General features: G+C 37.5%; 2 protein-coding genes across 2 annotated transcripts in view; one reads left to right on the plus strand and one right to left on the minus strand.

Moving 5' to 3' along the window:
• Positions 1 to 10,328, plus strand: part of FAM227B (family with sequence similarity 227 member B) — an 85,259-nt gene extending 74,931 nt beyond the window's left edge. Inside the window, exons 8-11 of the mRNA XM_068958680.1 lie at positions 4,327 to 4,445; positions 5,141 to 5,300; positions 9,091 to 9,169; positions 10,232 to 10,328. Of these exons, the coding sequence (XP_068814781.1) occupies positions 4,327 to 4,445; positions 5,141 to 5,300; positions 9,091 to 9,169; positions 10,232 to 10,328 (455 nt within the window). The remainder of the gene's footprint in view (positions 1 to 4,326; positions 4,446 to 5,140; positions 5,301 to 9,090; positions 9,170 to 10,231) is intronic.
• GALK2 (galactokinase 2) overlaps positions 10,084 to 13,797 on the minus strand; it is a 52,919-nt gene continuing 49,205 nt past the window's right edge. Inside the window, exon 10 of the mRNA XM_068958678.1 lies at positions 10,084 to 13,057. Within this exon, the coding sequence (XP_068814779.1) occupies positions 12,850 to 13,057 (208 nt within the window). The 3' untranslated portion in view covers positions 10,084 to 12,849. The remainder of the gene's footprint in view (positions 13,058 to 13,797) is intronic.

Below are 13,797 nucleotides of genomic sequence, written 5' to 3' on the forward strand. Positions count from 1 at the left end.
ATGTGCTCATCAAATAAATGTCTGCCACCATTAATACTACCTCCTGAACGATGAAGTTTTAATGTAGAGGGTGATGAAACAAAACCAGTCACCATGATATTACTATCAGCAGTAAATGCATCAAATGTGTATGATTTCTTATGCCTATGACTTATCATAATGAAGAATCCAGATGATAATTTTGCAAAGATGTAACTTACTCCTGAATGTCTCTCTCACTTTTCTTCTTTGTTTTCCCACTTCCTTCTCCTTCCACTCCACTTCTTTCTCCTTGTCAGGAACTGAGTCCTGCTGAAGAGAATGCACTAATTCCTTAGCAGTAAGGGAGAAATCAGATAAAATGAAAGCCTGCAAGACTGTTCTCTGTAGGATGACATGTTGTAAAAATACAACTGTGTTCTGAAAAGTGACTGTAGAGATGGCATCTGGGAGTGAGTGGGGGAAGGTTATGTTTATTATCTGTTAATGACTTCCAGATCAAGTTTGCTCAGTTTGCAAGGAGGAAAAAAAAAAAAAAAACTTTTTAAAAACTGCCTTCTCTGCAGACTCAAGTTGGGATTCAAAAATCAAGCTGTGCTAATTCTAATCCAAGTATTATTGTCAGCAATAAAAAGGTTCTGCAGGATACATTAGGCCTTTAGTTAAATTGTTCTTCAGTAGACTATAAATAAATGTTAATTCTGTTGATGAGAAGACTGTCAAAATCAGGATATTTCTAGTCCTGGGTGTTCTTGATTAACTCTTCCTTATTAACTGTTTAAACGCTCTTATCTGTTTAAATGATTTCTGGACCTACTTACTGTGGAGGGTTGTGAAAGGCAGAGGGAAAAAAACTCAGAGCTGTTATTTTTGTATTGCTCTTAGCACTGATGAGTGAGGTCATAAGAGTTATAAAAGAAGTCCTATTGATGTACTGACCATCTTGTTGAATTAAAATTTCTCAGGGATTTGAATGTCTAGTGTTCATGCATAACACATAAGAAAACTTTGTGGGAAGAAGTAGTATTTTAATTAAACCAAATGACGTAATTTGGAAAACAGGTCAGCTTTCAGAAGTACAGGTCCTTCTTTAGATCCAATTGTAATCATAATATTATCAAAGGCAGAGCCAGCAAATCAGGAGGTGTTGAGATTCATTTAGGTATGGCCTCTGACAGTGTGGCATCCTCACTTAGGACAGTGCTGCTGGGTTTGGTGGCTACAGTAAAAGGAAAAAAAGCAGTAACCCTCCACTCCTTCCTCTTTATGGCACGTATTCAGTTATTCAACTGTTACTCAAAGCTTATCAACAAAATCCTCATTACTGACTTGTCGGGCTGCAGGGCTGAGCCATGTTCTGAGACGTGACTTCTCCACTGCTGTTCTCACAAGATGGGCAAACTGTGCTGCCTGCCATCTCTTCCTAGCTGTCTCTCCTGGCCTGGGACTATAATCCTGGGATCCTCTGGAGATCAAGATATCAGGAGGAAGTAGTTGTGTTCTTTGGCAGCGTTGTCTCCTTTTTTCCCTCTGGCACCATCCTTGATGACAGTAGACCTTCTTTAGTTACTAATCCTATTGGGCTCTGTCCACTTTTTTCTTTCCAGGGAGAACTCTACTCCATAGCATCAGGAACTTAAGATCACTCCTGGTTTTAATCAGCAGGGTAACTTCTGCCCTCAGTACCTCACCAGAGGAGCTGTCTTCTCTATTTCTGGTGAGGGTGTTTCCTGTTCAGAAACACTCTGCACCAGTGAAATCTGAGTTTGATACTTAGCTACATTTTACTGATCAGCCGTTCAGGCCCGTGTCTACCTGTTTGCTGCTGTACCTTTCCATGGAAAGATTTTTGTGCCGGTCACTTCTGCAAGCAGTATGGGACACAGCACACGGGCGTTACTCCCAGACAGCATGTATCTGAATACAAGCCCCTAAACAAGGTTAGATTATAGTTTGATTTGAGTCAGGAGATTCATTTTTATCCATTTTTCTTCCCTAAATTCACATCTTTGAGCTAAAATGTTTCTACCCAGGTCAGTTATCAGAAAGTCCTGACAACTGACAACCACAGCCATGTCTGTGAGGCCAACATCAAAGACATTCAATGATGTCTTCGTGTATTTGTTTCTAACGCCAAGACAACAGAGAGTACAGATGTCTGTGCTGAAGGGTTGTCCCCTTAAATGATGGACCATAGCAAGAATTGCTATGAGACAATACACATGATTTTCTTCATTGGTGATCAGACCTGCTCCAGGAGAGCCACAACAAGGATATGGTCAAATAATGGCTGCAGTTCACTTCTCTGCAGCACAGCTAGCTGGAGCTCCTTCCGCTCTTTCAGGAAGCTCTGTGCTTGAATACAGTGCCCCATTTGCGCTCCATCAAGTGTTATTTTGCTAAGAGAGCTCTCAGACACACTTTGAAATAATTCTTAAGCCTTTGGAGGGTAGTACTGCAACCATCCCCAGTGAGAATGTAGAGATGGACAAGAAGTGACAAAGAAAGAGTACTTTCCAGTAACTACAGTTTTTACAGCTGTATTGCCCATATATACATTCATTATCCACCCATCTTTCCCTCTTTTTTTACAAGTCTCTCTTAAATACATCTGAAATTGAGAAGAGCTAAGCACCTCTTATGGCTGTGCGCATAGCCGAGCTTGAGAGTGGTGCCTAGATCTACATAATCTCTGTATACTGCAGAGGCAAAACAAAAAGTCCTGAGATACAGACTCCTGGAGTAGATATTTGCCCATGAACCAGTTAATCTCAGTATTAAGTAGCCTTTCTTGCCATTGGTACTGTAACATTTTTCTAGGAATTCAAATTAAGTTAACTAATCTAGGAGCGCTGGGAACCTCCTTTTCACCCTTTTGCTGATTTTCAGTAGTCTGGAACCCGATCCTGGCGCGTTCTGCTTGTGAGTATATAAATTGTTGTGAAGGCCTGTGGAATCACTGTCATTGCAGGAAAACTTTTTTTAAATGGCATTTGTCTGCCGACACCTCAACTTGGAGAAGATATCTCACCTTGGCTTTCATTGCAGTTCTGTTTTAGCAGTTCTTTGTCCTCCTCTCCCTCATCTATTCTGTGCTCTGAGCTGTTATGTTCAAAGAGAGATTTTTTTTTAAACAAAATTCTTCACTTTGTGGTTGTTCTGTTCAGTGATGTTATTTCTCATTTTAGGAGCTTTTGTGTTTCTTTAAGGCAAATGAGGCATGTTAGTGGTTATTTGTAATTCTTTTTTGTTCAGTGGATTTCCTGTTATGCAAAAACGTAAAGCTTTTCTCACTGCTGTTCCAAACTTTTGTTTTCCTGTGTTGATAGTTTTGTACATCTGTATCTGCTTTATAACCTGTGGCTAAGATGTATTTGCCCAGCTAAGATCTGGCTTTGTCTTCATGGATGCCTGACAATTTACTATAAAACTGCAAGCTAGAGCTCATTTTTGCTTGTTTGTTTCAAGACTTTCAAGAAGCCAGCAAATTTCTTTTTCTTTAACAGCTTTCCTGAATGTATGTAAGGGTAGCGAAGATCTGTTTAAAACAGTGTGTCATTCCTGCGTACTCCATTTGTTCTGTAATTGCCGTACTCGTTTGTCACTGCAACAAAGAGTTGCTCGCCAGAGGAGCTTTACAGAACATAAGGTTTGCACTTGGGCAACATGTGTGTGTATGTGCACGCCACATAAAGTGTAATGTTTCTATATGGGGCACAGACAAAATCCCCTCAGCCTGCTTCCTGCGCAGGCTGCACAAAGTGGAACGCTCCCGTGCCCATGGTTTACAGCTTCTTATTTTTAACTTCAGTAGGCAGGCAGGGGTGGGGACGGGCTGACGGGGGGACCTCCAAGTCTTGTGAGCCTAGCTGTTTGTTTTTCTGTACTTTCTACTCTCTGCCAGCTGGGGAGTCTATAATTATTAGTACTCTTTTAGAAATGTCTGAGATAGGTAAAGCTATCTGTGTGTTATTGCTAGTATTAGTAAGACATTGTCTAGTTTCCAGTGAGTTGACAGATCAGTATGTTCCCTATAATGCAGTTTAATATTTTAAGCTAAAGAACATGGATTAAATAGCCTTCTTAGCACCATTTTTCATTAACTGATTCATCATTTGTAGTGCAACGTCTTTGCATAGCATTTTATCTGGAAAATTTTGTGTGGAAATGCATTTCGGTTTACTAAGGAGAGCTTTGGCGTATTAACATCTCCCTGAAAGTGTGGTGTGTATCCTGTATCACCAAAAATATGCTGCACAATGAAAAGGGATATCAGAAGAATAGAAAGCCAACAAAATCTGTGTGTTGTCAATAAGTGAAAGTGTATGATCTTTATATTTTTGTTAGTGGAGAACATCAGTTACGAAGATCTACTTGAAGATGGAAAATATATGGCAGATGGAGAAATGAGTGAAGATAGCGAACATATAAATGATATACCCAAGGAGTCAGAAACTGTAACAGAGGTTTGCTTTACATGTTTGTGATGTTAAAAGTAGCAACTAAGGGTATCACGCTAACAAGGACTTTCTTTCTGTTAGTATTTATGAACTGCACTACAAAAATACTCTGATTACATCTTTTCTATGATTTTATTCATTTCTACCATGTTTTATGGTTTTCAATGACCACAGAAGGAATACATGTTAGCATTGCAGTAGAATTAACTAGTCCGATTCTGGTAAGAGCGTGAATGTAGTAAACTGCAGTTTAAAGTGGGCTTCACTAGGTACTTTCCTGATAAAACTCTTAATTTATCACATACGTCTTGATTATAAATTTACAGTGCATAAAATATTGCATCGATGTGAAGTAAATATTAAAACCAACTCAAGTTTACTTGCAGGTGGTTATATTCCCTGCTGAGGACTTGGTCTTATGCCTGTCATAGTCTGCAGGAGTTTTCCTGCTTGAAATGGAGAAAGACAGTCTCCCATAACATTGATCATTACCTTCAGTCTTTGTCAGAAATACTGGTTCCTCCTTATATTGATATCACCAGTATGTAGTACACTACTTTTTATTAAAACTTTTTTCAACAAAACATCGTTAGCAAAAATATTTGTTAATATGTATGCAGAAGTTCCTATTTTGTTCTGTTATTATTTGCAGACAGTCAGTCTGATAATATGCTTTGCTGACTTTTCTCTCATTTTTACAGTCCTGCTATATCGGCCCAGGTCCAGAATGCAAGCGTGTGCTCTTCCGACTTGGTGGTCAAAGTCCTTTGGTCTCCTATTATCTTAAAATGCACGAAATAGCTAATGCTGCATCATGTTCCTTGACTTGCAGGATTAATCGTACTGAAGTTTACAAACTGCCATATCCTTTTTAACTCCAACCTGTGTTGTGTTTATAAACTTTTCTTCTAAACTTTTTTTGCCTAGATGGTTTAAACCAGCTGGGGTGGGGAGAAGAAGAATGCGTTACTGAAGTCTCACCCATTTATTTTGTTTCCTTCTTCTGTTTTGATCACAACAGTTGGGACAGTTTTCTCTTTTCTAGACTGAGACAGACCACAGTAATGCAAACAGTCTCAGCAAGTGGTTTGCCCAAAGAGATAAGTCTGTGTACAGACTTATCAAGTCCCCTAAGTCAAGTGTGCTGTAATAAGTGCATTTCTTAGAATAACTGTGCTCTCACTTTCAGGAGCTCTGAGTAGGTTTTTCTTGTTGAATGAGCACAGCTAAGACAGGGAGAAAGAAGGTCACCAAAGAGCAGGTTGTGTGATGCTTCTAGTTTAGTGTAATACTGATAAATCCTACAAATCATTACATTTTTCTGTCATTAAAATTTGATTTGCACTTGGACAAACGAGGGGACACAGGTCACAGAATCCATCTTCTAATATGAAGTCTTAATTTATTATGACTACTTATGCAATAGCATAATATTTTCATACAAGAATGAAGAGTTTGATAATAGGAAAACAATTTCCTATAGCATCTTAAGATAGTGGGAGAGGAGCAGTGCTTCAGAATTATTTTTTGGTATTTTTCAGAAAGAAAGTATTGGAGTGCTCCATCTATCTGCATTCGTCTGGTAGTGACAGAGCGGTGCTCACGTGCTTGACAAGTGATAACGCTAGAGACTGAGCTTGGCTGCTTAATCTGTACCCCCCTGACTTGAGTTTACCAACAATCAACTAACAAGATATTTGATTGCTTCATGAAGGCAAAAGCCCAAAATCTCATAATCAAGAGAGTTAAATATTTTATGAATTTCAGACAGGACAATAAATTGTGGGGTTTTTCATCAACAATAGTGAGGTGCTAGTAAGTCCGTCTTTTGAAGCAGCTTATACTAGCCCTCAAATTCCCTCTAGAGGAAGCACTGAAAACCGGTTCCAGCAGTGGCCCACTGTCTCCCGCCATGGCCATCATCGGGTTATTATAGATCTTCACAAGCAAAAGCTGCCCGGGCCTCCTCTCACTGTCTTATATGGTCTTCTCAAAAGAAGAACGTTATTAAAAAAAAAGGTTTTTGAAAGCTTATCATCTGCTCTGCTGCTGATACAGTTAGATTTACTCTATAAAGAACTGTACAGGAATTCAGCTGGAAAAACCCTCAGGGCCCAGGCCTGACCATTAGTGACTTTTAAAACGGATCAGTAGATTTTTTTTTCTTGATCTTTAACCCTTCATTCCAAAACCTTTCTGATCAAGTTTTTCAAGTTATAGTTAATATTTGGCTTAGATTAATTTTATGATTCAACTGTGGAGCTTTAAACATTATCCTGCAGAAGTTTCCTAAATCCTTTCTGGACTCTTTTAGTTCTGGTTTCAGCTTCTGTTTTCTGTTACAGTTTTTAATTCAGCTATGAAAGCTAGAGCTGACCATTAGAGCTGAATATTTGGTTCTAACATCATAAAATTAGGTTCATACATTCATAAAAATATATAATTTGTGCAGCTGCTGTTGCTGCTGTTGCTGCTTAGAAGTGGGTCACTGAATTTGTCCTCAAGGATAGGTTCTCCTTGTAAAACTGCTATCCTAATTCTTCTCCAGACAGAAGCCATTACAGGACAGGAAGGAAACAGTTCCAGGAGCGATCATAAAGGATGTTCACTGGGAGAAAAACAGTAGAAAACTCTTCATCATTTAATCAGAACAATTTAATTCTATTGCTATTGATATTTGATCAATGGAAACACACTTAAAAATCCTACTCATACCCAGGGCAGCTTAGCCAACAAAATTATATATATATACACACACATACATACATATACATATACATATATACATATACATATACATATATATGTGTGTGTGTCTGTCACAGGAGACACAGATAAGCCAGAAAACATAAAATAACTCAAATAAAGTCCTCCATTATATGAAGTCCACCAAAAAAAAAGCCTTTAATATTAGTCAGTGGCAACTGCAGTAAGAATCTCATACAAACCTGCTTCAGTATCCTTAAAAAATTAAACTGGAATAAAAGCACATCTGGCTTGATCATTGGCTAACAGAACATATTTTTATTCCCACCCCAAATCACACACAGCTTGGCTGGAAAGACAACAGCTGCTTGGGCACTAGTGTGTTTCAGTCTGAAGTACATCTAATCTTTATTGAGTTATTTGAGCCTCATGCCAAGTGCAGAAAGGCATGCTTTTGTGGGGCGAGGATGGGGGGGGGCGTTGCCTCTTTAATACTAATATGTAATCTTGCCAACAAAGTAGTGCTTAGGAGACAGCAGTAATTCTCTAAATGGGTTGGACTTAAAATCCAATAAATATACCAAATGCTTTTGTATAAATCCTCACTCAGTTTGTTGCGTCTGCGTGAACCACTGCTATTGGAAATCAGTCTCAAAATCAGTCTCAAATATTTTACTGATCAGCTAATTCTGAAAGCTCCTCAGTGTCTTCTCATTTGGTTCGCTTCAACATTTTTTACTCCTTTGCAGATTTTTCATTAGTTAATATCTTACGTGACTGTGACTATGGCATGAATGCCTTAATTACATGTAAGATTTGGGGCAAGTCAGTTCGATGTGCAAATTCATACTACATGTTTTCCTATTAGGTGTACTGTTCGGGACAGTGGGTTGGGGTAATGTTCATCTGCAGGCTTTACTGGTAAAACAGTAGCTGATCTGAAGGTTCTTTTTTTTTTTTTTTTTTAAATTAAGAAATCCTACTTTAATAATTGTCTTGTGTTTAGGAGACTTCTAGTAAATCAGAGAGAGGAAAAAAATCTCCTCAGCCAACAGCAGTTCCCACTATGTCCGTAACAACTACGTTCCCCTACCTGGTTCTGCCTCTTACTACCTTAGCATGAGTATTGCAGTCCTGCTGAAGCGCATGAGATTACAGAGGAGGCTCAGTACTACTCACTGCGAGCAGTGAGCACTGAGAATTACAGGTCTCCCAGTAATTACAGTGCTGTTATCAGAGGCTGTGATGTGGTATCTTGCAGAATGTCTTAGCTAATTATTTTTGACACAAGTCCAAAAGCAGAGGGCAGAGTGGCAGAAATGAGATCAAGAACAGAATTGGTCTTTTGTCTTTGTTTTATGGGAAGCTGAATCTCAGAAGGCCGTTCAGCAGAAAGGCTGGCTAAATTAGAAGAGCTGAAGTAAGACAGATGTGACAGCAATACTGCCTGCTGGTGCTTTCACTGCCAATCCGGTATATGCTAGGAAAGCTGTCAGTCAAGCTATATCACAGAAAGCAATTTTCAGTGAAAGTTCCCCCTTGTACTCTTCTATATTGCACACTCTTACACGTGAACTCTTATTTCTACCTAAGCCTCCATCTCCAAATTAGCATTAAAAATGTACTTTTAACAAACTTCATGATTCACAGGTTTAGTGATCTTATCAGTCTGTTTTTCATGCTATTCTTACTTCTCCGTACTGATCCTCTTATACAGTCCACTTTTCTTGTGGAAGCATATAGTGACAAAAATCAGAAAGCACTACTTTAATTCTAGGCATAACAAGTATGATTTTCATGCTAGCTCTTTTTGGAAAAAGATGGCTCTCGTGAATGCTGTTCTGGATTTATCTTTGTTTAGCAGTATCTGATTGGGATTTAGCACTCAAATGAATTTCACAGGTAGCTGAAAATATAAAGCTTTCACTTGACTGAAACTGTAGCACACCAGTTGCTCCAACATATCAAGATGTTATTAAAGAGACTCGTAGACTCAGAGAGGAATTTCAGAAGGATTATACTGAGTAAGTGCATGGCAGTTATTAAAATACAAGTTGGAGTTCAGATCCTATTAATCTAGAAACTAATATTCTTGAAGATGTTGTGTAATTACTACTTATTCAGTTGATATATGTATGTTTGTATATGTGTGTATATATATATATATGTGTATATATATATATATATATATATATATATATATACACACACACACATACACGCATATACATGTATCTTGAGTGCAAGAGAGAAAAAATGTCAAATACAGGGTCTTCATCCCCTCCCTTCAAGTGAATGGTAAAATTACTCTCATTCTATTTGAGAGCAGGAGCATGTACAGTGATGAAGTACATGTCAATGGGATTAAGATAATACGTAGTATTAACATGGCACCAGGCAATGTTGCTGCACTTAGATGTCTGACAGTGTCTCCACTCTAAATCCTTTTTGGAAAGGTTTAGATCCCATTTACTGCACAGTAAGATTAAACTCATGATTGAATGAATTACAATCAGACATTATAATGAGATAAAATCATTCTGCACTGATAATCATAGCTCGTGCTAATAGGATGCATCACCTCTGCACATACTGTCTGACATTAATTCCATTAGGTTTTCAAAAATATATATGTATATGCATTTAGATACTGATTTGCATGATTTTTGTCCAGAGAAGCAATTTTGCAGATGTAGTCAGAAAAAGCTATTTAAAAATACAGATCTGGAAAGATTTAACAAGCTTAAAAGTTGCTGCTTTGTATGTAGAAATTCTCATCCAAACCAGAACCTTCTTGCTTTGTTTTTAGAAATATTACTCATGTCCTTGCTGCTTACCTTACACAATGTTTGGACAGCATTCTCATGCTCTGATTATGGTTTTTTTCCTGTTATATAGGAAAATGTCTTCAAAGGTTAAAAAAAAAAAAGCCACAAAGTTTCATTCTTTTTTTTTTTATTTAAAAAGAAACATTTATTTTCTGTTGGTAGTATGTAAATAAAAATGTTTGAGTGCCTTTTTTATGTATACAGTTTGAATTTCCTAGATCTTCCATCGAAAGTTATGTCCCAATTTTTATTTTGCAGATTACAGCAAAAATATGAAAAAGGCATTGAAGCAATAATGAAAGAAAGGAAAGAAATTGACCAGAAGTTTAGAAGGTTTGTTTTCACTCTTTTGTAATATGCCACTTTTCTGTTTTCTTCACTTATGAAAATATAACAAGATTCACTGGCAGAAAAATTCTGAAACGTGCTGCAGACCGAAAACTTGCCTACATGTTTTTGGGAAGATTTTGTGACTAGAGTGTGTCATGCTCAACTTGGGGGAAAAAAAAAAAGAGCTAAAATACCTTTATTCTGTTCTTAGACAGATTACAGCTTCCAGGAATCCAGCTGAACTGAAGTGCAACACAGCTATAGTAACAAAAGAATTGGTATGTACAGTGTTGTAATCTGTTGCTATGACAGAAAATGAATTAAAATGAGGATTATTACTGTCCTTATATTTAATAAGGCAGATTGTAACAACGCAATGGTATTATTTTCTTTAAAATCTCTACAATTGCCTTGGGAGATTCTTCAAGATCTTTGCCTATTGTTATTTGACTTTTGGAGTCCTGTATTTACACGTTTGGTTGAACATACAGCACATCTGCTGTACATTACAAATGGGGGTTATAAGACATTAAATTCTCTTAAGTATTAATTTTGAAAGCCTGTTTTAAAATTAGACCAATGTGTAATTCTACCTCCTGTTCTTAACTATCGCCCTTATTCCCCTTTTCAAATATACCCTTTTAATTCTCCTCCCTCCAACACCAGTCTTTCCATTCCTCCCCAACATGCCCAGAGCCTGTCCTTTGACTTACTTTTCCCGAGTACTGTCAGTTGATTTTCTTGATCTGTAGCATTCCTGTTCCACTCTTTCTGGTTGTTAGAAAACACAAATCCTCTCTGATGATAATATTACCATTAGATGTCCCCTCTGAGGCTCCTGAAAAGATCTGGCAGTCTGTGTTGGCTTTTGTTCATCTGCTGTATTAAATTTGGCAGAGTCCTCTCACAGAATTAGTAGCCTCTAAGAATTCATTTTTGGCCTGAATTAGCATGGGTAACGTACAGAGGATCTCTTCTGAGAGATCTCTAATTTATTTGATGCAGGCTTCTGGACATTTACATGTGCTTAGCATCACAGAAATGTGCACAGGGACAAATCTTGCTATGTCTTTATGGCTGCAAGGGTTATGACACTAGCAAAACTTCTGCTGAGTTTTCACTGCATATAGCAAAGCAGTAGAATATTTTGGGCTGTGAAAGACAGGGCCCAGGAAGCTAATTTTCCACTCAGAAGCAGGGTTAAGACCTCTTTGAGATATCTTAACCTACAGCCACCTCTTTGAGCAATCATAATCATTTTTCCTACTGAGAAGAAGGGTTATGATTTACGGATGATGTATTTCCAATGCATTGCAATTATAACCTTGAGTTGTCAGGACCCTCCTTAGGCACTGCATGAAGTGGGAGAGAGACAGCAGTTTGCCAACAATATGTTAATGACATTTATTCTTGGTCACATATATTTGCTTTTGCTTGCTATAACCGAATGAATTATTTCCTTAATTAATAATATAAATTTTAATTTATTTTACATGGTCAATGGATTATATTCAAGACTTTGTAACAGTTTTTGCATGAGAATCAAACTTACAGAAGCTGAGATTTAACAACTGGAATATGGTATTTGGGCAACTCAAAACCAGTTTGCTTCACTATCTGTTCATTCATTTAGTGAAGCAAATATGTTATCATGCCCAGCTAACAAACAGCATTGATTTTGTTGAAACTTTCATAAAAAATGACCTTTGCACTAAAATCAAGCATAAGAAACTCCTTCTAGAAGGAAAATTCCTGAGAACAGCTATCAGGTGAAGCAAATGGTTTGCAAATGGAATGACTTCTCCATTTTTTTAACAGTAACTGTGATGCCACTCACTCTGCCAAGAAAACCAGTACTTCTGTCAGTTTCTTTCCAACTTGGGAAAAATTCACAGTTGTCTCAAATTTTGAAAAAGAATCAGAACCTGTTGTGACAATAAGTTCAGATAGGGTTTCCTGCTTAACATATGTTGCTAATGCTTAACTGGGGCCGGCAAGTACTCCACCAATATTATCATTAATTACAACAATAGTAATCCTCTTTGAGGCTATTATAAAACTTGTAATGATTAGCCAGGTCCTTCAGTTTTTTGAATACTTCAGTTTGATCTTTTATTTTTACAGGACTTAAAACCAAAAGACATCCAGCAGCAGAAGTGAATGAGCATTGAACAGCTCTGCAAACTTTGCAAGGTTCCAACAATGAAATAACTCATTTTCCACCTGCTCTTACCTTTACAAAAGTAAAAAGAATGGATAAAAGATCCACTGTAACAAAGTATCATCTATTTCAGCACTTCAGTTTTCCATGTCAATAGGTTTCTATAAATCAATGTTTACACTGAAAGATATTTTTAGGATGGAAAAAATAGACTTTATAATCTAAGAGTGTTCTCTTAATTGCTTCTTCAGAAATAACTTTTGATTATAGCAACTGTTGTAATAAAGAAAACAGGAAAAGGATTAATTTATGGTGGCATAGGAAGTCCTGCCAGTTCTAAATGCCCTACACAGTTTCTTTAAAATTTGTACATTCTTTACATTCTTTAGGCCTCTACAAAAATCAAAGCTCCTCTTCCGGGTTTGGTGGCAAACAGACTATTATTCTCCACGGTTAACCTTTGGACATTGGTTTGGTAATAAGCTTTTTCTACATTTTTTAGGAAATTATTCAGCTTGTCAGTAGGCACCATTGATACAGTGCAGCCACCCCATCCAGCTCCAGTCAGGCGTGACCCAACGGCCCCAAATTGCCTAAAATAAAAATCATAGAAAAAAATCATGACAGAGAAACCAAAAGGATGTAATTTTTCATATATAAAATTCTTACAGAAAACTAGTGAACACTGGACTCAAAACACATCTATATCTTCTGATTTTCTAAGGCCCATTTGATTGTATGAGACATTCCAGCAATTTGCAGTTATCATTTTGGACCAAAAAATGCTGGCACTTTAAACTCTGCAATGTAATCATTTCTGTCAATTCCAAAAGTCTCCCTCTTTTATAATGCTTCAACATCAGCTGTTTTAAGGATCACAGCAGAGCTGAGAAGAAGAAAGCAGGGGAAGAAAGGAACTGTGTTAGCAACATTCGTAAGACATCAGAAGTGAAAACATAAACACATGACAAAAATAACAAAAGAGGATTCATAAACTAATTGCACAGGATGTAGGCATGCACGCCATTTTCTAATATGGCAAATTGCTCTATTCTTCCAGGACATATCTAAAATATGCTGAAGATTCACAGGCTTCTGCAGGACTACTGAGATTGCCAGTTAAAAAAAAAGGAGAATTCAGAAACTCTTAAGAAGTCAGACAGAGAGTCATTGCACTCGGTCATCTGGTTATACTGAATGGGCAGAGTTAGGTATCTATCTTTAAACTAGACAAACTGCATGAACTTAACAGATGTACAGCAGTAGAGGTAAAATAAGAATCCAGTCCCAAAGGAGAAAAAAGCCTCTAATGGGGAGAGTGAAGAGGAAGAAC

This window comes from Struthio camelus, chromosome 12, assembly GCF_040807025.1.
Source record: "Struthio camelus isolate bStrCam1 chromosome 12, bStrCam1.hap1, whole genome shotgun sequence".
NCBI classification, from domain to species: domain Eukaryota; kingdom Metazoa; phylum Chordata; class Aves; order Struthioniformes; family Struthionidae; genus Struthio; species Struthio camelus.